Source organism: Pristiophorus japonicus, chromosome 8 (assembly GCF_044704955.1).
Source record: "Pristiophorus japonicus isolate sPriJap1 chromosome 8, sPriJap1.hap1, whole genome shotgun sequence".
Lineage (NCBI taxonomy): Eukaryota > Metazoa > Chordata > Chondrichthyes > Pristiophoridae > Pristiophorus > Pristiophorus japonicus.
Window position 1 is genome coordinate 169,384,242 of NC_091984.1, and position 21,354 is coordinate 169,405,595.

At 52.9% G+C, this 21,354-nt stretch overlaps 1 protein-coding gene across 1 annotated transcript; it reads right to left on the reverse strand.

Annotated features, from left to right (window-relative positions):
• Window positions 1–1,359: 1,359 nt before the first annotated feature.
• On the reverse strand, window positions 1,360–15,848 carry LOC139269221 (T-box-containing protein TBX6L-like). Its single transcript, XM_070888315.1, has 6 exons — window positions 15,716–15,848; window positions 13,493–13,700; window positions 11,229–11,496; window positions 6,912–7,058; window positions 3,070–3,144; window positions 1,360–1,488 (listed from the first exon to the last, which is right to left on the reverse strand). The coding sequence occupies exons 1-6, from the start codon at window positions 15,846–15,848 to the stop codon at window positions 1,360–1,362; spliced, it is 960 nt and encodes a 319-aa protein (XP_070744416.1).
• Window positions 15,849–21,354: the final 5,506 nt, after the last annotated feature.

Consider the following 21,354-nt stretch of genomic DNA (forward strand, 5'->3'; position numbering starts at 1 on the left):
TGTGACAGAGACTGTAATTCCCATATTGGACTGTTCAGCCACCTAAGGACTCACTTTAAGAGTGGAAGCAGGACTTCCTTGACTCAGAGGGACTGCCGATGATTTCCTGTGCGGGAGCTGCAGAGCGCAGTGTGGCCACAACAACGCGCAGCTTAAAGGGAACATTGTTTAAAACCCGTTATTATTCTGGAGAACCCTTACCAAGGGCAATATATCCTTCCTAAGGCGCAGTGCCCAGAACTGAATGCAACAGTCCAGATGGGGTCGGACCAGAGCTTTATATAACTGTAACATATCTTTCCCCTCCTTTAAATTTCAGTTCCCGCGAGATAAGGCCAACATTCCATTAGCCTCTTTATTTATTTTATCTACCAGTACACTAGCTTTTACTGATTTCATTCATTTGGATAAGAGTGGATTAATTAAGGAAAGCCAGCAGGGATTTGTTAAAGGCAAATCGTGTTTAACTAATTTGATTGAGTTTTTTGATGAGGTAACAGAGAGGGTTGATGAGGGCAATACGGTTGATGTGGTGTACACAATGTCACATAATAGGCTTACCAGCAACGCTGAAGCCCATGGGACAAAAGGGGCAGTGACAGCATGGATACAGAATTGGGTAAGTGACAGGAAACAGAGAGTAGTGGGGAACGGTTGTTTTTCGGTCTGGAGGAAGGTATACAGTGGTGTTCCCCAGGGGTCGGTACTAGGACCATTGCTTTTCGTGATATATATCGATGACTTGGAATTGGGTGCACAGTGAGCAGCGAGGAGGATAGTGATAGACTTCAAGAGGAGATAGACAGACTGGTGGAATGGGCAGACACGAGGCAGATGAAATTTAATGCAGAAAAGTGCAAAGTAATATCTTTTGAAAGAAAGAAAGAGATTTGATCGAGGTGTTCAAAATCATGAGGGGTCTGGACAGAGTAAATAGAGAGAAATTGTTCCCAATGGTGGAAGGGTCGAGAACCAGAGGACACAGATTTAAGGTGATTGGCAAAAGAACCAAAGGCAGCATGAGGAAAAACATTTTTACGCAGCGAGTGGTGAGGATCTGGAATTCACGGCCTGAGAGGGTGATGGAGGCAGATTCAATCGTGGCTTTCAAAAGGGAGCTGGATAAGTACCTGAAATAATTTTTTTTTTGCAGGGCTATGGGGAAAGGGTGGGGGAGTGGGACTGGCTGAGGTGCTCTTGCAGAGAGCCGGCACGGGCTCGACGGGCCGAATGGTCTCCTTCTGTGCTGTAACCATTCCATGATTCTATGACTCCTGGTGTGAAATCAGTGTGAGTAGAGCTGGGAGAGTACCTTCGGTGGGGCGTGGAAGTAGATAACATGGCCCGGGACCCCTTGCCTCAGCCCCCGCTTGTGTGCTGTGCCAGTGGGTACACAGGTGGAACGGCAGTATACCTGAGCTGGAGTCGCAGTCTCTCCCCTCGGCAGCCGGGCGTCTGCGGCACTGCAGGGCTCTTGCGTCTCGTTCCCTGAAAGCACAGAAAGAGGGGCGCTGCTTATAACAATTCCTGGCACAACAAACATCCCCTTTCTGACTATTTGATTAAGAAATACACAACAGCTCAGAGCAATCCTTTCCTTACCCACTGTCCACTCACAGGTCATTCTCAGCAGTGGTGACAGGACAGTAAGCAGAAGCGGGAACAGGAGTGGGAACAGGAGCAGGAACAGGAGCGGGAACAGGAGGGGAGCAGGAGTGGGAACAGGAGCAGGAGCGGGAGCAAGAGTGGGAATAGGAGCGGGAACAGGAATGGGAGCAGGAGTGGGAACAGGAGCAGGAGCGGGAGCAGGAGTGAGAACAGGAGCAGGAACAGGAGCGGGAACAGGAGTAGGAACAGGAGCGGGAACAGGAGCGGGAACAGGAGCAGGAGTGGGAACAGGAACAGGAGCGGGAACAGAAGTGGGAACAGGAGCAGGAGCGGGAGCAGGAGTTGGAACAGGAGCAGGAACAGGAGTGGGAACAGGAGCAGGTGCGGGAACAGGAGCGGGAACAGGAGCAGGAACAGGAGCGGGAACAGGAGCGGGAACAGGAGCAGGTGCGGAAACACGAGCGGGAACAGGAGCAGGTGCGGGAACAGGAGTGGGAACAGGAGTGGGAGCAGGAGCGGGAGCAGGAGCGGGAACAGGAGCGGGAACAGGAACAGGTGCGGGAACAGGAGCGGGAACGGGAGCGGGAATAGGAGCGGGAACAGGAGCGGGAACAGGAGCAGGAACAGGAGCGGGAACAGGAGCGGGAACAGGAGCAGATGCGGGAACAGGAGCGGGAACAGGAGCGGGAACGGGAGCGGGAACGGGAGTGGGAACTGGAGTTGGAACAGGAGCAGGAACAGGAGTGGAAACAGGAGCGGGAGAAGGAGCGGGAACATGAGTGGGATTGGGAACAGGAGCGGGAGCAGGAGTGGGAACACAGGAGTGGGAACAGGAACAGGAACAGGAGTGGGAACAGGAGTAGGAGTGGGAACAGGAGCGGGAACAGGAACGGGAACAGGAGCGGGAACAGGAACGGGAACAGGAGCGGGAACAGGAGCAGGAACAGGAACGGGAACAGGAGTGGGTGTGGGAACAGGAGTGAGAACAGGAGTGGGAACAGGAGCGGGAACAGGAATGGGAACAGGAGTGGTATTGGGAACAGGAGCGGGAACAGGAACAGGAACAGGAGCGGAAACAGGAGCGGGAACAGGAACTGGAACAGGAACCGGAACAGGAGTGGGAGTGGGAACAGGAGCGGGAACAGCAGTGGGAACAGGAGCGGGAACAGGAGCAGGAGTGGGAGTGGGAACAGGAGCGGGAACAGAAACGGGAACAGGAGCAGGTGCGGGAACAGGAGCAGGCACAGGAACGGGAACAGGAATTGGAACAGGAGCGGGAACAGGAGCGGGAACAGGAATGGGAACAAGAGCGGGAACAGGAGTGGGTGCAGGAGTGGGAACAGGAATGGGTGCAGGAGTGGGAGATGGAGCAGAATCAAGAGCAGGAATGTGATTGGGATTGGGAGCAGGACCAGGAGCAGGAACAGGAGTGAGGGTATTTAATCAGGCATCCTCCAATACGTACAGTTTGCTATTCATCCCATTGACCCGGAATCCCTTTGCAAAGGGATTATTATCGATCTTCAATTGTGTAATCTGGAAGAAAAGGAACATTTGTCAATCCCACAGTAATTGATCATTCCCAGAACCATCACGGGCGAACACCTCTGTATGGCTGCTCCCCAAGTTTATAAAATTCTAACTAACATTACCCCTGGGGCAGTTGTGATGTTCAGCACAGTCCCATTCGAAACCAGGGAGGCGAGGTATTGGAAAGAGTAGACAAGGGGAATGTAGTAGATGTCATGTACTTAGATTTTAAAAAGCCTTTGAAAAGATACCACACGGTTGACTCTTGAGAAAGGTTAAGGTATGTGGAGTCAGGACAAATAACTGAATGGATCGCACACAAGCACAATATTGCGGATGCTGGAATCTGAAATAAAAACAGAGAACGCTGGAAATCTCAGCGGACCAGGAAGCATCAGTGGAGAGAAACAGAGTTAGCGTTTCGGGTCTGTGACCCTTCACCAGTTCTGACAAAGGTCATCGACCTGAAACGTTAACTTTGTTTCTCTCCACAGATGCTTCCTGACCCGCTGAGATTTCCAGCATTGTTTAACTGGATAGCAAATTGGCTAAAAAATAGAAAGCAGAGATTAGGGATAAAGGGTTATTCAGATTGGAGGAAGGTAGAAAGCGATGTCCCACATCGATCTGTGCTGGGACCGATGTTATTTATAATTGACTTCAGACCACAGAAATGTGATTGACTCCTAACTGTCCTGTGAAATAGCCTAGCAAGCACTCAGCTGTATGAGACGAATCACCATCTGAAGAGCAATTAATGATGGGTAATAAATTCTGGCCTTGCCATCGACACCCACAGCCCATGAACGAATACATTTAAAAACTAACATTAATGATTTGGACTCGGGAACAAATAACTCAAATTAAAATTTGCAGATGATACCAAACTCTGAGGAAGAATGCATGACAATACAAGAAGACATTAGAAAAATCGCAGACTGGGCAGGTAAGTGACAAATGAACTTTACTGTGGATAATTGTGAGGTGATGCACTTTGGTAGGAAAAAAACAGAAACATCACCTACACCCCAGAAAGTGAGAAACTGAATGAAGGAGAAGAGCAAAGGGATCTGGGGATACAGGCGAACAAACCATTAAAAGCAGTGTCGCAGGTCAGCAAAGCGACTCCAAATGCTAACAAGGCCCTGGGATATATTTGTAGGGATATAGAATAGGTACTGCAGGGAATTCTGGGACAGAGTGGTCTCTAGGACTAGTTTGGAGCAAGTACAAAAATGATTTACCAGAATGGTATCAGACTGAGAGATTGCAGTTATCGAGAAATACTGAACAGGTTGGGGATTTGTTCTTTATAAAAAAACAAGCATTTTTAGAGGAGACCCGATAGAGGTCTTTAAAATGATGAATGGGTTAGATCCAAAACTAGGGGCCATAAATACAAGATAATAAATCCAATTGAGAAATAAGGAGAAATGTATTTACTCAGAGAGTGGTTAGAGTGTGGAATCCGCTGCCACAGGGAGTGGTTGGGGCAAGTGGCTTTGATACTTTCAAAGGAAAGGAAGATAAGTACATGAGGGAAAGAGGAATGGAGAGATAGGCTGAAAAGGCTGAGATGATGGACTGGGAGGGGATTTGTTTGGAGCATTAACACCAGCACTGACCAGTGGGCTGTATGGCCAGATTTTACCGGGACATTTGGTGATCTTTTTCAGAATTAAACATTGGTACAGACTTGCTACTTAATAAATGGTATTTACACGATTAAATATTCAGAGGGCCATAAATAAACATGGGGCTGGAATCAATTTGCCAAACTAAATTCAGCAGTGTGATTGGTTCAAACTGTAGGCTTACAATGAGATGATATCTTAGGACTTTGTACTGATCGGTCGGTGGTGACTAATCAGTATGTTTAACTTCATTATTGAAGCCAATAAAAAATATGTGATTTTCCCTTTCCCTGATAACCTCATGTACCACCAAAGAGTTACTGTACCCCCACATTCACTGTACTCCCAGAGTCACTGTCTCTCCACATTCACTGTACTCCCAGAGTCACTGTACCCCCACATTCACTGTACTCCCAGAGTCACTGTACCCCCACATTCACTGTACTCCCAGAGTCACTGTACCCCCACATTCACTGTACTCCCAGAGTCACTGTACCCCCACATTCACTGAACTCCCAGAGTCACTGTACCCCATATTCACTGTACTCCCAGAGTCACTGTACCCCACATTCACTGAACTTCCAGAGTCACTGTACCTCCACATTCACTGTACTCCCAGAGTCACTGTACCCCCATATTCACTGAACTCCCAGAATCACTGTACCCCCACATTCACTGAACTCCCACAGTCACTGTACCCCCACATTCACTGAACTCCCAGAGTCACTGTACCCCCACATTCACTGAACTCCCAGAGTCACTGTACCTCCACATTCACTGTACTCCCAGAGTCACTGTACCCCACATTCACTGTACTCCCAGAGTCACTGTAGCTCCACATTCACTCTTCTCCTAGGGTCACTGTACCCCCACATTCACTGAACTCCCAGAGTCACTGTACCCCCACATTCACTGAACTCCCAGAGTCACTATACCCCCACATTCACTGAACTCCCAGGGTCACTGTACCCCCACATTCACTGAACTCCCAGAGTCACTGTACCCCCACATTCACTGAACTCCCAGAGTCACTGTACCCTCACATTCACTGAACTCCCAGAGTCACTGTTCCCCCACGTTCACTGTACTCCCAGAGTCACTGTACCCAGAGTCAGTGTACGTAGAGTCAGTGTACCCAGAGTCAGTGTACCCAGAGTCACTGTACCCCCAGAGTCAGTGTACCCAGAGTCACTGTACCCAGAGTCACTGTACCCCCAGAGTCAGTGTACGCAGAGTCAGTGTACCCAGAGTCACTGCACCCCCAGAGTCAGTGTACGCAGAGTCACTGTACCCAGAGTCAGTGTACCCAGAGTCACTGTACCCAGAGTCACTGTACCCCCAGAGTCAGTGTACGCAGTCAGTGTACCCAGAGTCAGTGTACCCAGAGTCACTGTACCCAGAGTCGGTGTACCCAGAGTCAGTGTACCCAGAGTCACTGTATCCGGAGTCACTGTATCCAGAGTTACTATACCCAGAGTCAGTGTACCCAGAGTCAGTGTACCCAGAGTCACTGTACCCAGAGTCAGTGTACCCAGAGTCGGTGTACCCAGAGTCGGTGTACCCAGAGTCAGTGTATCCAGAGTCGGTGTACCCAGAGTCAGTGTATCCAGAGTCAGTGTACCCAGAGTCGGTGTACCCAGAGTCACTGTACCCAGAGTCAGTGTACCCAGAGTCGGTGTACCCAGAGTCAGTGTATCCAGAGTTGGTGTACCTAGAGTCGGTGTACCCAGAGTCAGTGTACCCAGAGTCAGCGTACCCAGAGTCACTGTACCCAGAGTCACTGTATCCAGAGTCAGTGTACCCAGAGTCACTGTATCCAGAGTCAGTGTACCCAGAGTCAGTGTACCCAGAGTCACTGTACCAACAGATTCAATGTCCCAGTGACACAGACCCTTCCTCCCATATCCTCACTCCCACTGAAGCCCATCCCAGCAGTGAGGAATGAGTTTTTAATCACGGAGAAAGAAGAATAGATTTTTTTAAACTGGTGGAGGGAATGAAATAGTGAATGTAAATCTGGACTCTGATTCAGCCGCGTGGGAATGATCGGATGAGGATTCACATAGGAACTGCAATTGCCAGCTCTGTCTGTATCGCAGTGGAGCCGGAACATTGAAGCGCCAGTGCTGGAGTGGCTACCTGTGAGTTCTGGTAGGCTGTTACTGCCACAAAGGCCATTTCGGAGAACACAAAGGTGGCAAAGCTGTTCCAGCGGAGACTGTACAGGTCGTGTCCCTGCAGGATGTGAAAGCGGGGTTGGTATCTGTGCATGGAGTGCAGGATGATCTGTAAGAGCAAGTGTTTTTCTGAGGTTAAACAGCCCGCCAGAAATCGGAGTCTGCGAACATTAACATATGAATATTTAATGCACGGGATACAGCCCATCCAAAAGCACCCTGCACTTGCCCCATTTCTTAAATCATTGCTGGCTTTCCATCCCCACTGTCCCATCTGTGGTTCCGTTCCGTGGACTGAGCACTCCGTTTACGGACAGCCTTCTGCCACCAGTCCTAAGTTTGCTGAACTTGACATTTATTGATCTGCTATTTTAATGAGGACGGTAACCTGTTTTATTTTGAACATTAATATTGAAAGGGCCTGATTTAAAGCTGTTGGATGATGAGTGTGAGGACCTGCCGGTATCGACACGGCATCGAGGACGGTGCAGCCAATCAGGCGAGTGCTGGCCCTTGGCCTTCTTTCGGCAGGACAATTTGAGGACATACTGTGATTGGGGGGTTCTGTCCATATCTCAGTGAATCGGCAATCCCAGCTTCCTGCGACAACAGAAGCCCCTGCGGACACTGCTCACTCGGCCGGATGAGGGATGTGCTGTCAGATGTGGGCACAAAGCATCGTTCACTTACTTTGAAGTGCAGATGCTGTTGTAATGTCGGAGACCCTGGGAGCAGGTTCTGGGAGAGCAACACTGGGCACCTCAAGCCACTGAATGGAAACGGGCAAGCTGCCTTGGGACGGGCGGAGTGGCAGACTGGGCGGAGGGGCGAGACGGGCAGAGGGTTGGAGGGGCGGACTGGGCAGAGGGGTGGACCGGGCGGAGGGGCGGACCGGGCGGAGGGGCGGACTGGGCGGAGGGGTGGCGAGACGGACTGGGCGGAGGGGCGGACCGGGCGGAGGGGCGGACCGGGTGGAGGGGCGGACTGGGCAGAGGGGTGGAGAGACGGACTGGACGGAGGGGCGGACTGGGTGGAGGGGCGGAGAGACGGACTGGGCGGAGGGGTGGACTGGGCGGAGGGGTGGACTGGGCGGAGGGGTGGAGAGACGGACTGGGCGGAGGGGCGGACTGGGTGGAGGGGCGGAGAGACGGACTGGGCGGAGGGGCGGACTGGGCAGAGGGGTGGAGAGACGGACTGGGCGGAGGGGCGGACTGGGTGGAGGGGCGGAGAGACGGACTGGGCGGAGGGGCGGACCGGGCGGAGGGATGGACTGGGCGGAGGGGCGGACCGGGCGGAGGGGTGGAGAGACGGACTGGGCGGAGGGGCGGACCGGGCGGAGGGGCGGACTGGGCGGAGGGGTGGACTGGGCGGAGGGGTGGAGAGACGAACTGGGCGGAGGGGCGGACTGGGCGGAGGGGCGGACTGGTCGGAGGGACGGACTGGGCGGAGGGGCGGACTGGGCGGAGGGGCGGACTGGGCGGAGGGGCGGACTGGGCGGAGGGCTGGAGAGACAGACTGGGCGGAGGGACGGACTGGGCGGAGGGGCGGACTGGGCGGAGGGGCGGACTGGGCGGAGGGGCGGACTGGGCGGAGGGCTGGAGAGACGGACTGGGTGGAGGGGCGGACCGGGCGGAGGGGTGGACTGGGCGGAGGGGCGGACTGGGTGGAGGGGCGGACTGGGTGGAGGGGCGGAGAGACGGACTGGGCGGAGGGGTGGACTGGGCGGAGGGGCGGACTGGGCGGAGGGGTGGACTGGGCGGAGGGGCGGACCGGGTGGAGGGGCGGACCGGGCGGAGGGGCGAACTGGGCGGATGGGCGGAGAGACGGACTGGGCGGAGGGGTGGACCGGGCGGAGGGGCGAGACAGGTGGAGGGGCGGACTGGGCGGAGGGGCGGACTGGGCGGAGAGGCAGACTGGGCGGAGGGGCGGAGGGACGGACTGGGTGGATGGGCGGAGGGATGGACGGGCGGATGGGCAAGACATGCGGAGGGGGAGATGGGCGGACTGGGCGGACAGGAGGACTGGGCGGATTGGGCGGACGGGAGTACGGGCGGAGGGGCGGACTGGTGGAGGGGCTGAGAGGAGGACAGGTGGATTGGGCGGACAGGAGGACGGGCGGACAGGCAGCTCCCTGCCAGGCAGGGTTGCCATCCTTCCCACATTGTCCTGGAGTCTCCAGGGATTAAAGATTAATTTCCCGGACACAACTGCCAGGAGGAAGGCCATAGGAGTATCAGAAAATATCGGTGATAGGAATCAGGCTGTAAAGTATTTGCCACGTGGTTTCTTTGCTTAAAAATTCAAAGCAACTCTTTGCTATCAAGAACTAGTTGGTTTATGAGCAAAGGTTTAACAATTGCACTACACATTAACAGTTTATCCACCAGGTTCACAACCACCTGCCCCATCGTGGATCCCCTGAACCCAACTGGCTGGGGTTTTATTGAGTCTGGTGAACATCACGTGACTGGCTAAGCCACTCCCAACTCAACAGCTCTACAACTATTTTAATTACAATGAAGCCACGTGCCCCCCTTTGTAAGGGCACCAAAACCCACAAATTATCAAATAAGCATTAGAGGGAACCTTGCCAAGTCAACAGCTCCTGCAACCTGTGAGCATTCTCACAGGTAAATACATTGCAAGGGTCATTTGACTGACAGTCAAGAATCATCCAATCGGGTTGCGAAGAGTCTGCTCAATTTCCAATTGGCCGTGGGAAGGTGGTGGGCCAACCAATGACAGGAGCATAGAGATTGGAGCTGGGCAGTCATGTGATGAAACCTCTTGGAATGTGACTAATCAGAGCCGGCGAACCTGCTGCCAGATCCCCTGAACCCAGATGTAACGTTCTGAAGTTCAAAAGAGTCTGTATGAGCGAGTTCCCACTGCCTCCCAACTGAACAGCAAGGGCTCCTGCCTGGGAAAATATCAAAAGACCAGGAGACAGAAAGTGAGCCTCTTCCCCTGTGGACTATTAGACTGACCCATTGGCAGCAGAGTCCCAAGGAATTAGAAGCTGTGGCTCAGTGGTGGCACCCTCACCTCTGGGTCAGAAGGTTGTGGGTTCAAATCCCACTCCAGAGACTTGAGCACAAAAAATCTAGGCTGACACTCCAGTGCAGTGCTGAGGTTGTGCTGCACTGTTGGAGGTGCTGTCTTTTGGATGAAATGTTAAACCGAGGCCCCATCTGCTCTCTCAGGTGGAGGTGAAAGATCCCATGGCACTATTTCGAAGAAGAGCAGGGAAGTTATCCCCGGTGTCTTGGTGAATATTTATCCCTCAATCAACATAACAAAAAGCAGATTATCTGGTTATTATCACATTGCTGTTTGTGGGATCTTGCTGTGCGCAAGTTGGCTGCTGCGTTTCCCACATTACAACAGTGACTACACTCCAAAAGTACTTCATTTGGCTGTAAAGCGCTTTGAGACACCCGGTGGTCGTGAAAGGCGCTACATAAATGCAAATCTTTCTTTCTGATTACTGGGCAGTCGGTAAAGGCCACAAACCGGGTGACAACTTTGCTGAGATGCACAACTCACTCGGGAAGGAAGGGTTGATCTTTGCTCTGGTCATTGTTCCAGAGCAGCTCTTTAGGTGGGGGCTGTACTGGGCTAACGGGGCTGGTAAATGGGGCTGCCTCTCCAGCTCCTGCAGTTTGGTGCAGCTCTGTGTGGTGGCCAGGTCTGCATCTGAAGGAGAAGGTGATCGGTGACAAGGAACCGGCAAAGAGCTTAATCATTTAGACAATCACCATCTATTATTATCCATGCTGCAGACAAATGGCTGCATCAGATTATGATTATAAACCTCAACAGTGAAGTGTAATTTTGACTGAGCTTCCTGATTAATTAATATTCATAATAAACCATCAACACCAAAGCAAAAGTGAGAAGATATTTCATTTCCCAGCACTCATCCCTTGAAGTTAATGAGGACCAAAATTCACCACAAACTATCAGTAAATCTTCTGATGCCTGAGTGTCTTTAGCCTTTACAGTGAGCCTTGTCTGTGGTAGTACCTCACTGTGATAGGTTCTCACGGCATCACTAAGAAACATACTCCACAAGATGGCTCTTACCATAGGAACCCGTCATCATGTGACTTAGTTACATGACCCTTTATTGTATTTATATCAGTAGTTGCATTACCACAGTGATGCACTAGGTGGAGCTCTATTACACTCATGTTGTGGTCGAACCTGCTTTTAGTCAACTGGCTGGAGCAGGCTCCACTCCAACAAGTCAGAGAGTTCCCCCGAGTCCTGAACTTACATGTCCGTGCTGGTCAAGGGTGTTGTTAGTGAGCTTCAGCTTGTGGAAGGAGATAGCCTTGTTCATCCATGAAGACCCAGAGCTCGGAGAATCCGGGTGGATGTAGAAGCGCCTGGGAAGGGTGGGTTCCCCTTTCCCACCTGCCTGCCAACGCTTGGAGTGCCACTTGTAGCGTCGGCTATCCAGTGATACAATGTCCATCAGCATAGTGTACGGAGAATGGGAATCCAGGCCCGACACACTCACACGGCACTGAGGGAAGGTCCGTCTGTCAGGGAGACAACAGGGCACTGAATTAGCAACTTCCACCTTTAAGGAATTGTAGCAGTCTGCAGCCACCAAACAAACTACTCTTTAGGATTGTGGATGGCGGGATTTTTAGTTTGGCCGTTGACCAGAAGTTGCTGACTCTGGGCTGGTTCCCGTCCCAGGATAACCAGCCCCACCCAACTGGCCAATCTTCATGTGTGAACCTACATATTGAGACTATCCATTCATCGTGGGCACCATGTCTGAGCCTGTTCCTGTCCCCACCCAACACCCACACATACATACATACACAAACATCGTGGTCCACCACGACCAGTGAGAGGACACCCCCGCAGGTCAGGAGGATAAGAGCTGGAGCACCAGGCCCTGCAACATCGTGGTCCACCACGACCAGTGAGAGGACACCCCCGCAAGTCGGGAGGATAAGAGCTCGAGCATGGCCACTACAGCTTCCAGCGCGATCGTCCTAAGTGTGCAACGACTTCAAGGAGGGTGACTGGGTAACGTCATCAAGGCCCAGGCCACCGGTTAGAGCGTGGGCAGGAGCATCGTCAGGGCCCAGGCACAGCGGAGGAGCGGGAAGGTCGTGGTGTAGGTGCAGCGAATGAGGGTACAGGGCCCAGAAGAGGCGAGGGCCCAGGGGCAGCACGGGCCAGCCCACACTGCAATATGTGTGCACACTAGGTCCATGCAGCAGAGCAGGTCTCCAGTCATCTTGGTTAACCCTTGCCACTGGATAAAGGCCTAGCTCTGTCAAGCCCGTGTGGTGGCTGATGTGCAACGGGCACCACACGTTAAAAAAATCCACGCACAGGCATCTTCCACTCCCTCAATTGGAGTTCAGGATCTGGAACATCGGGTCCTTCATTGAAACATCTGTGAACTCATCTCTTTTGATGTGGAAGCAAGTCATCCTGGTTTGAGGGGCCGCCTATGATGATGACATGCAATTCCCAGCATTGCTCACGGGACAGTGACGAGGTGATGGGACACTTGCTTAGCTCAGGGGTGCTGAGACAGTTGTGTCCCTGCTGTTGTACCTGTTGAGCTCAGCAATCAGCTTGGAGCAGAGCCGGAACCAGGGACCTCCTGGCCTGCAGGGATCAGCAACAACTGAATGTGCTGAAGCTTTCACAATTAAACTCACCGAGTTCTGGAGAAATGCTCTTTGCCATGGACACACCGGGGCTTGGTTTGGCTTTGGCACTAATGTAGGTGCTATTGATTCAGCCACCTGTTCTATATCTTCCCCCATTTTCATTTCCAGTGACGTCAACCTGCATTGGGCCTGAAACGTTTTGGTTGCTAATTCCCGTCATAACTTCAGGGGGACCAAGAACAACGGAGCACGTGGCTCTGCACAAGGGGATCGTAGAATAGAATCACAGAGAGTTACAGCATGGAAGGAGGCCATTTCGGCCCATCATGTCCATACCGGCCGGACAAACAGCTACCCAGCCGAATCCCACTTTCCAGCTCTGGGTCCGTAGCCCTGTAGGTTACGGCACTTCAGGTGCACAGCCAAGTACTTTTTAAATGTGGTGAGGGTTTCTGCCTCTACCACTCTTTCAGGCAGTGAGTTCCAGACCCCCACCACCCTCTGGGGGAAGAAATTTGCCCTCAAATCCCCTCTAAACCTTCTACCAATTACTTTAAATCTATACCCCCCCGCCCCGGTTATTGACCTCTCTGCTAAGGAAAATAGGTCTTTCCTATCTACTCTATCCAGGCCTCTCATAATTTTATACACACAATGTGATAATGTGCAGTGCGACTGAACACAGACACATAATATGCAGCAAGTTAGCATGTGCTCCAGCCATAATCTTTGCAGATTGACTGTGGTCGGTCGGGTAGGGAGGGCGAGTCACGCAGTGGGCACAGACTGTGCCTCCCCATTGATGAAGGTACCTCCCAGAGCGAGGGGCCCAGTGAACAACCTGAAGTCAGGGCTCAGACCTCAGGACGCTATAATAAAATGCCCAGGCACTTACCTTCCTGATTTAGTGATGATCATTTCATTTCCCACAGCGTGAAATCGATGCCACAGTGCCTTGTCGGTGAGCACGAGCTGTATCCTGGGCAGGGTGCTGGAGCTGGGAGACCTGATCGGGTCAGGCTGAGCGGAGCTGGGGTGGAAATCAGCTCCATCAAAGGCAGAGCAAGTGCGGTTATAGCAACAGGGAGCGGGGAGCTTGCAATCTGCTGGAGAGAGAGCCACACATTAACCTCGGCCACACTGTGTAACCGGCACTCAGAAAGCACAGACTCCAACCCGCATCCAACTTAATGTCAGTAAAACCCAACCAGTCCCTGGCTCCACCCCCCCTCCCCCACTACAGGCCACAGGTGTCGGGCCGGTGGAACAGGCCCAACTCATCTTGGGGACCTCACATCTGATCGCCCACCACACCACATACTTTGAACTCCGCACAATACCCCTCTCCCCCCCTACCCCTGCCCCCCCGCCTCATTCCATAAACGCCCAACAATCTCCAGCTCTCCCCTTCCCACCTCTCTGCTTCCAGTGCTCCGAAACCGGGACTTCCAGAGCAACCCAGTCCATGTCTTCACCCACACTCACTGCACCCCCACCCACACTCCCCCCACCCCCCACCCACACTCCCCCCACCCCCCACCCACACTCACTGCACCCCCACCCACACTCCCCCCACCCACACTCACTGCACCCCCACCCACACTCCCCCCACTCCCCACCCACACTCACTGCACCCCCACCCACACTCCCCCCACCCCCCACCCACACTCCCCCCACCCCCCACCCACACTCACTGCACCCCCACCCACACTCCCCCCACCCCCCACCCACACTCACTGCACCCCCCACCCACACTCTCCCCATCCCCCACCCACACTCTCCCCACCCCCCACCCACACTCCCCCCACCCCCCACCCACACTCCCCCCACCCCCCACCCACACTCACTGCACCCCCCACCCACACTCCCCCCACCCCCCACCCACACTCACTGCACCCCCACCCACACTCCCCCCACCCCCCACCCACACTCCCCCACCCCCCACCCACACTCACTGCACCCCCCACCCACACTCTCCCCATCCCCCACCCACACTCTCCCCACCCCCCACCCACACTCTTCCCATCCCCCACCCACACTCACTGCAACCCCACCCACACTCTCCCCATCCCCCACCCACACTCTCCCCACCCTCACCCACACTCTCCCCATCCCCCACCCACACTCTCCCCATCCCCCACCCACACTCTCCCCACCCCCATCCACACTCCCCCCACCCCCCACCCACACTCTCCCCACCCCCCACCCACGCTCCCCCCACCCCCCACCCACACTCCCCCCACCCCCACCCACACTCACTGCACCCCCACCCACACTCTCCCCATCCCCCACCCACACTCTCCCCACCCTCACCCACACTCTCCCCATCCCCCACCCACACTCTCCCCACTCCACCACATCTCCCCCCACCCCCCACCCACACTCTCCCCACCCCCACCCACGCTCCCCCCACCCCCCACCCACACTCCCCCCACCCCCACCCACACTACCCCCACCCCCACCCACACTCTTCCCACCCCCACCCACACTCTATGCACCCCCCACCCACACTCTCCCCACCCTCCCCATCCCCCACCCCCACCAACACTCCCTCCACTCCCACCCACATACTCCCACCCCCACCCACACCCTGCACCCCCACCCACACTCTCCTCACCCCCACCCACACTCTGTGCACCCCCCACCCACACTCTCCCCACCCTCCCCATCTCCCACCCCCACCAACACTCCCCCCACTCCCACCCACATACCCCCACCCCCACCCACACTCTGCACCCCCACCCACACTCTCCTCATCCCCACCCACACTCTCCCCACCTCCCACCCACACTCCCCCCACCCCCACCCACACTACCCCCACCCCCACCCACATTCTCCCCACCCCCACCCACACTCTGTGCACCCCCCCCCCACACTCTCCCCACCCTCCCCATCCCCCACCCCCACCAACACTCCCCCCACTCCCACCCACATACCCCCACCCCGCACCCCACACACACTCTCCTCACCCCCACCCACACTCTCCCTGTCCTCCACCCACACTCTCTCCAGCTCCCCGGCACTGCTTGGACAGTCAGTTGAAGGGGACAGTCAGGCCACCCCCTGTTTAAAGGGCCTGTCTGTGACCTGTCTGCTCCGTCGACGTTCTGCCTCCTACCTTTCAGTCGCAGTGCCTCCTGCTGGTGCTGTGGGTAGGTGCGGGGGTTGTAGTGAAGATGGGGATTGGATATGCCAGGCACCTGACTGAATTCCCTGCTGCTGTTCCCAGTGTAGAGGTCGCCTTCAAACATCGTTCCCACCCTGGCCCACCACTCCATCTGGGAGCGGGCGAGTGAGTGAGGAGAGGCGGTTATATGTAGCAGGACGCTCCCTGCTCGCACATCGTATATCAGCGCTCGGAGCCCAGCTCCCCGGAGCATTGCCGCTCCTCCAACACCCTGACTAGCATCCTCACAGCCCCAGGGACTGAGCCCAGGCAGACTAAAAACCACTTTTGTTGCTATATTGATTATTCGGTGTTAAAAATGCGACTTAAAGTGGCACTAATTACTATTGTTAACTCCCATTCCTGATCCATAAAACTGCTGTTTACAAATATAGACTTTATTCCGGGTTGTAAATCCCGCAGTTGCTGAGTGTCGCTCTTCACATCCAGTGTCTCTCCAACCTCTCAGCACCCTAACGTCTCCAGTCCAGACTCGTGCCCCGTGAGATCGCAATAACCCGGGCTCTGATCCCCTGGTTACTCTTGGTCTGATGCTCTGGTTACTCTGGGTCTGATCCCCTGGTTACTCTGGGTCTGGTGCTCTGGTTACTCTGGGTCTGATCCCCTGGTTACTCTGGGTCTGATGCTCTGGTTACTCTGGGTCTGATCCCCTGGTTACTCTGGGTCTGATTCCCTGGTTACTCTGGGTCTGATTCCTTGGTTACTCTGGGTCTGATCCCCTGGTTACTCTGGGTCTGATCCTCTGGTTATTCTGGGTCTGATCCCCTGGTTATTCTGGGTCTGATGCTCTGTTTACTCTGGATCTGATCCCCTGGTTACTCTGGGTCTAATGCTCTGGTTACTCTGGGTTTGATGCTCTGGTTACTCTGGGTCTGATACCCTGATTACTCTAGGTCTGATCCTCTGGTTACTCTGGATCTAATGCTCTGGTTATTCTGGGTCTGATGCTCTGGTTATTCTGGGTCTGATGCTCTGGTTACTCTGGGTCTGATGCTCTGGTTACGCTGGGTCTGATCCCCTGGTTACTCTGGGTCTGATCCCCTGGTTACTCTGGGTCTGACGCTCTGGTTACTCTGGGTCTGATCCCGTGGTTACTCTGGGTCTGATGCTCTGGTTACTCTGGGACTTTGGTATGTTTTTGGCTCTGATTTTTAGTACCTGCAACATTGTAGCCATTCACTGCCAGATCTGGCTGGACCACCGAAAGCACTATCGGGTCCTGCTCCCGTCTCCCAAAATCGCTCAGTATTCCAGGATCATCCTGGAATGCAATGATAGACCCTGGTTTCTTTTTTCTACTACAAACTGTCTTCTTTAAACCCCTTTCCCCTGTCTCCTCCACCCTCATCTCCAACAACAACTGTATAAGATCATGAGGGGCCCGGATAGAGTGGATAGGATGGACCTATTTCCCTTCGCAGAGGGGTCAACAACCAGTGAGCATAGATTTAAAATAATTGGTAGGAGGTTTAGAGGGAATTTGAGGGGAAATTTCTTCACCCAGAGGGTTGTGGGGGTCTGGAACTCACTGCCTGAAAGGGTGGTAGAGGCAGAAACCCTCACCACATTTAAAAAGTACTAGGATGTGCAGCTGAAGTGTAGTAACTGTTATGTATGCAATAAAGGTTCAAACTGAGTACTGTTTAATTAAGCAAGGTACAACCTTGGCTCGGCTTTATTTAGGCCCAAAGTGCCTGACTCTCAAAATGGCTGGCCTTTTATACCGAGCAGCACCATGTGCATGCTGCTCAGTGACCTCCAACAATGACACCATCTGGTGGCTACAAACAGCATGTACATACATGACAATACCCCTCTCTGAGATTTTATCACAATCTTTCACCGGTTGAGACGGTCCGGTGCTTTATGCTCCTGGGTTGACCGTCTCAGTTCAATTCCAGCCTTGGATGAGTGTGCAGGGTCTGTTGTGGCTGATGGCTGGATGACTGACTTGTTGGGGGTGCCAGTGGCCATGTCAGGAATTACAAGTCCATTTTTATTGAACAGGTCCGTGATGGAAACTTCGGGTTCACTGATGACTCTTGTGTCCTCTGAAGACTGCTGGTAGGTTGGTTGGTCGTCGATGGTTTTTTCGTCCGACAGCTCTGGCTCGTCTGTATGCCTCAGCTTTGTCTGATCCATGTGTTTCCTGCAAGTTTGCCCATTCTTGAGCTTAATAATGAATACTCTGTTGCCCTCCTTGGCCATGACCATACCAGCGATCCATTTGGGACCCTGACCATAGCTCAACACATACACAGGATCATTAACAGAAATCCCCCGTGACACAGTTGCGCGATCGTGGTACCCTTGTTGATATTGTCTTCTGTATTGAACATGATTATTTAAATCCGGGTGTACCAGAGATAGCTTGGTCTTAAGACCTATTTTCATCATGAGTTCAGCAGGTGAGACCCCTGTGAATGTGTGGGGTCTTGTCCTGTAACTCAGCAGTATGCAGGACAAGCGGGTCTGCAGTGACCCTTGGGTTACTCTCCTCATGCTTTGCTTGATAATTTTTACTGCACATTCAGCTTGTCCATTGGACGCAGACTTGAACGGTGCTGACCTTACATGTTTTATGCCGTTAAGTTTCATAAACTCCTGAAACTCCTGACTGGTGAAGCACGACCCATTGTCGCTCACCACTATGTCAGGCAGACCATGTGTCGCGAACATGACATTGAGATTCTCTATCGCTGCCGTGGATGTACTGGATGACATGATTATGCATTCTATCCACTTCAAATAAGTGTCCACCACCACTAAAAACATCTTGCCTAGGAAGGGACCTGCAAAACCTACATGGATCCTGGACCAAGGTTTGGACGGCCACGACCACAGACTCAGTGGCGATTCCACTGGTGCTTTGCTGAGCTGCATACAAGTGTTGCACTGATGCAGGCATGCTTCCAGCTCAGAATCAATTCCTGGCCACCATACATGGGACCTGGCAATAGCCTTCATCATCACTACACCAGGATGTGTGCTGTGTAACTCACACACGAACTTCTCTCTCCCTTTCTTGGGCATTACAACGCGATTGCCCCACAATATACAATTTGCTTGAATAGACAGTTCGTCCTTGCGACGAATGTACGGTTTGACCTCCTCACACATTTGCTTAGGTATGGCAGACCAATCCCCTTTGAGGATGCAACCCTTCACCACCAATAAAATCGGGTCCAGGCTGGTCCAGGTCTTAACTTGTTGAGCCATGACAGGGTTCCTTCACTCTCAAAAGCATCCATGATTAACATTAGATCCGCCGGTTGTGGCATTTCCACCGCCGGTGTGGGCAACGGCAACCGGCTCAAAGCATCGGCACAATTCTCTGTGCCAGGTCTGTGGCGGATGACATACTCATAGGCAGACAATGTCAGCGCTCACCTTTGGATGCGGGATGAAGTGCTGTATTAATATCTTTGCTCTCGGAAAACAATGAAATGAGCGGCTTGTGATCAGTCTCTAATTCAAACCTCAGACCGAACAGGTATTGATGCATCTTTTTAACACCATACACACACGCTAAAGCTTCTTTTTCGACCATGCTGTAGGCTCTTTCTGCTTTAGACAAACTTTTGGATGCATACGCGACAGGTTGAAGTTTCTCCGACTCATTGGCTTGTTGGAGTAGGCAACCAATTCCATATGACGATGCATCACAGGCCAAAACTAAACGTTTACATGGGTTCATAATGTACCAGCAGCTTGTTCGAGCAAAGCAGATTGGTGGCTTTCTCAAAAGCTCTGTCTTCCGATGCGCCCCACACCCAGTTGTTACCTTTTCTTAGCAGCATGTGCAGTGGTTCTAGTAAGATGTTCAATTTAGGTAGGAAGTTACCAAAGTAATTGAGTAGACCCAGGAACGAATGCAGCTCCGTCACATTCTGCAGCTTGGGTGCAGAATGTGATGGTCTTGATTTTCACATCAGTAGGTCTGATGCCATCAGCGGTGATTTTCCTCCCGAGGAATTCGACCTCCGGTGCCATGAAGACTCACTTCGAGCGTTTCAATCTGTGTCCCACTCTATCCAAACGCAGCAGAACCTCTTCCAGGTTGTTCAGATGTTCCTTGGAGTCACGACCGGTGATCAGGATGTCATCTTGGACCATGACGGTTCTGGAAACGAACTTCAGTAGCCTTCCTCTGGAATATTGCTGCAACCGAGCGAATTCCAAATGGGCACCTGTGGTAAATAAACAGTCCTTTGTGCGTGTTAATGCACGTAAGTCTCTTCGACATCTCGACCAACTCCTGTGTCATATAGGCCGGCGTCGTCCAGTTTTATGAACAACTTCTCTCCGGCTAGCATCGCAAACAAGTCATCAGCCTTCGGTAACGGGTACTGATCTTGTTTTGAAACCCTGTTGATCGTAGCCTTGTAGTCTCCACAGATTCTGACTGTGCCATCACTTTTCAGCACAGGAACAATGTGGCTGGCCCATTCATTAAATTCGACCGGTGATATGATCCCTTCACGCTGGAGTCTGTCCAGTTCAATTTTGACCTTCTCCCTCATAATATACAGCACTGCCCAAGCTTTATGATGGACAGGTCTTGTATCTGAGTCCACGTGGATCTGCACCTTGGCTCCCGTGTAGTTGCCGATACCCGGTTCGAACAGCGAGGCGAACTTGCTCAATACTTGGGCACATGTATCTTCCTCCGATGACAGCACCTTTATGTCATTCCAGTCGCATCTGATTTTCTCCAACCAGCTCCTGCCGAGCAGCGTTGGGCCATTGCCTGGAACAATCCACGGCGGTAACTCGTGAACCGTACCATTATACGACACATTAATTTGTGCACTGCAAATCACCGTTATCGGTTCTTTGGTGTACGTGCGCAGCTTGGCATTAACAGGGCTCAGCCTGGGCCTCACAGTCTTAGTATCCCATAGCTTATTAAATACCCTCTCGTTCATGATCAATTGACTCACCCCTGTGTCCAGTTCCATCGATACCGGTATCCCGTTAAACTGCACATTAATCGAAATTGGTTTACTCTTGGCTATGAAAAAATACATGGCATCTCGGATTGCGTCTCCAGATCCGTGCTAGTCGGGCTCTCATCCTCCACGTGGTGTGTCGCAGCTCGCTTGCTCATCTGCGGACACTTGCGCTGGAGATGCCCCACTCTCAGACAGCCTTTGCAACTATATTGCTTAATTCGGCAGGTGCCGATTATTTCCCCCACAACACCAACATAGAGAAGTCAGATACATTCCCGCTGGTGGACTTTGGGCAGCCACAGGTTTCGCGAACACAGTCGGATAAGCCCTGCCATGTGCCACTCTGCCGGGGGGAGGGGGCTGTTGTCTCTATGAGGGGGTCAGGTTCCCTTCTGACCAATTTGAGTGGTTTTGAATCACTCCTACTCCCTTGGGTTCTGTACTCTGGATTTATTTGGGGGGGGGTGACAAAAGTGCAGAGGACACTGGTTTGATGCAAAGAACATTGGTTTTATTACAGTCAAGGTAATACAGGCTTATTACTCTTGTAAGAAAATACACGGCCAAACTTACAATCACTCTAATAAAGGACAGTACAAGGAAAGGTACAAGGTC

Coding starts and splice junctions, on each gene's coding strand:
- LOC139269221 (XM_070888315.1), bottom strand. CDS start 15,848: ATGTTTGAAGGCGACCTCTACACTGGGAACAGCAGCAGGGAATTCAGT. Junction 13,701..15,715: donor GGAGGCACTGCGACTGAAAG/GTAGGAGGCAGA, acceptor TCTCTCCAGCAG/ATTGCAAGCTCCCCGCTCCC. Junction 1,489..3,069: donor GGATGAATAGCAAACTGTAC/GTATTGGAGGAT, acceptor CTGTGCTTTCAG/GGAACGAGACGCAAGAGCCC.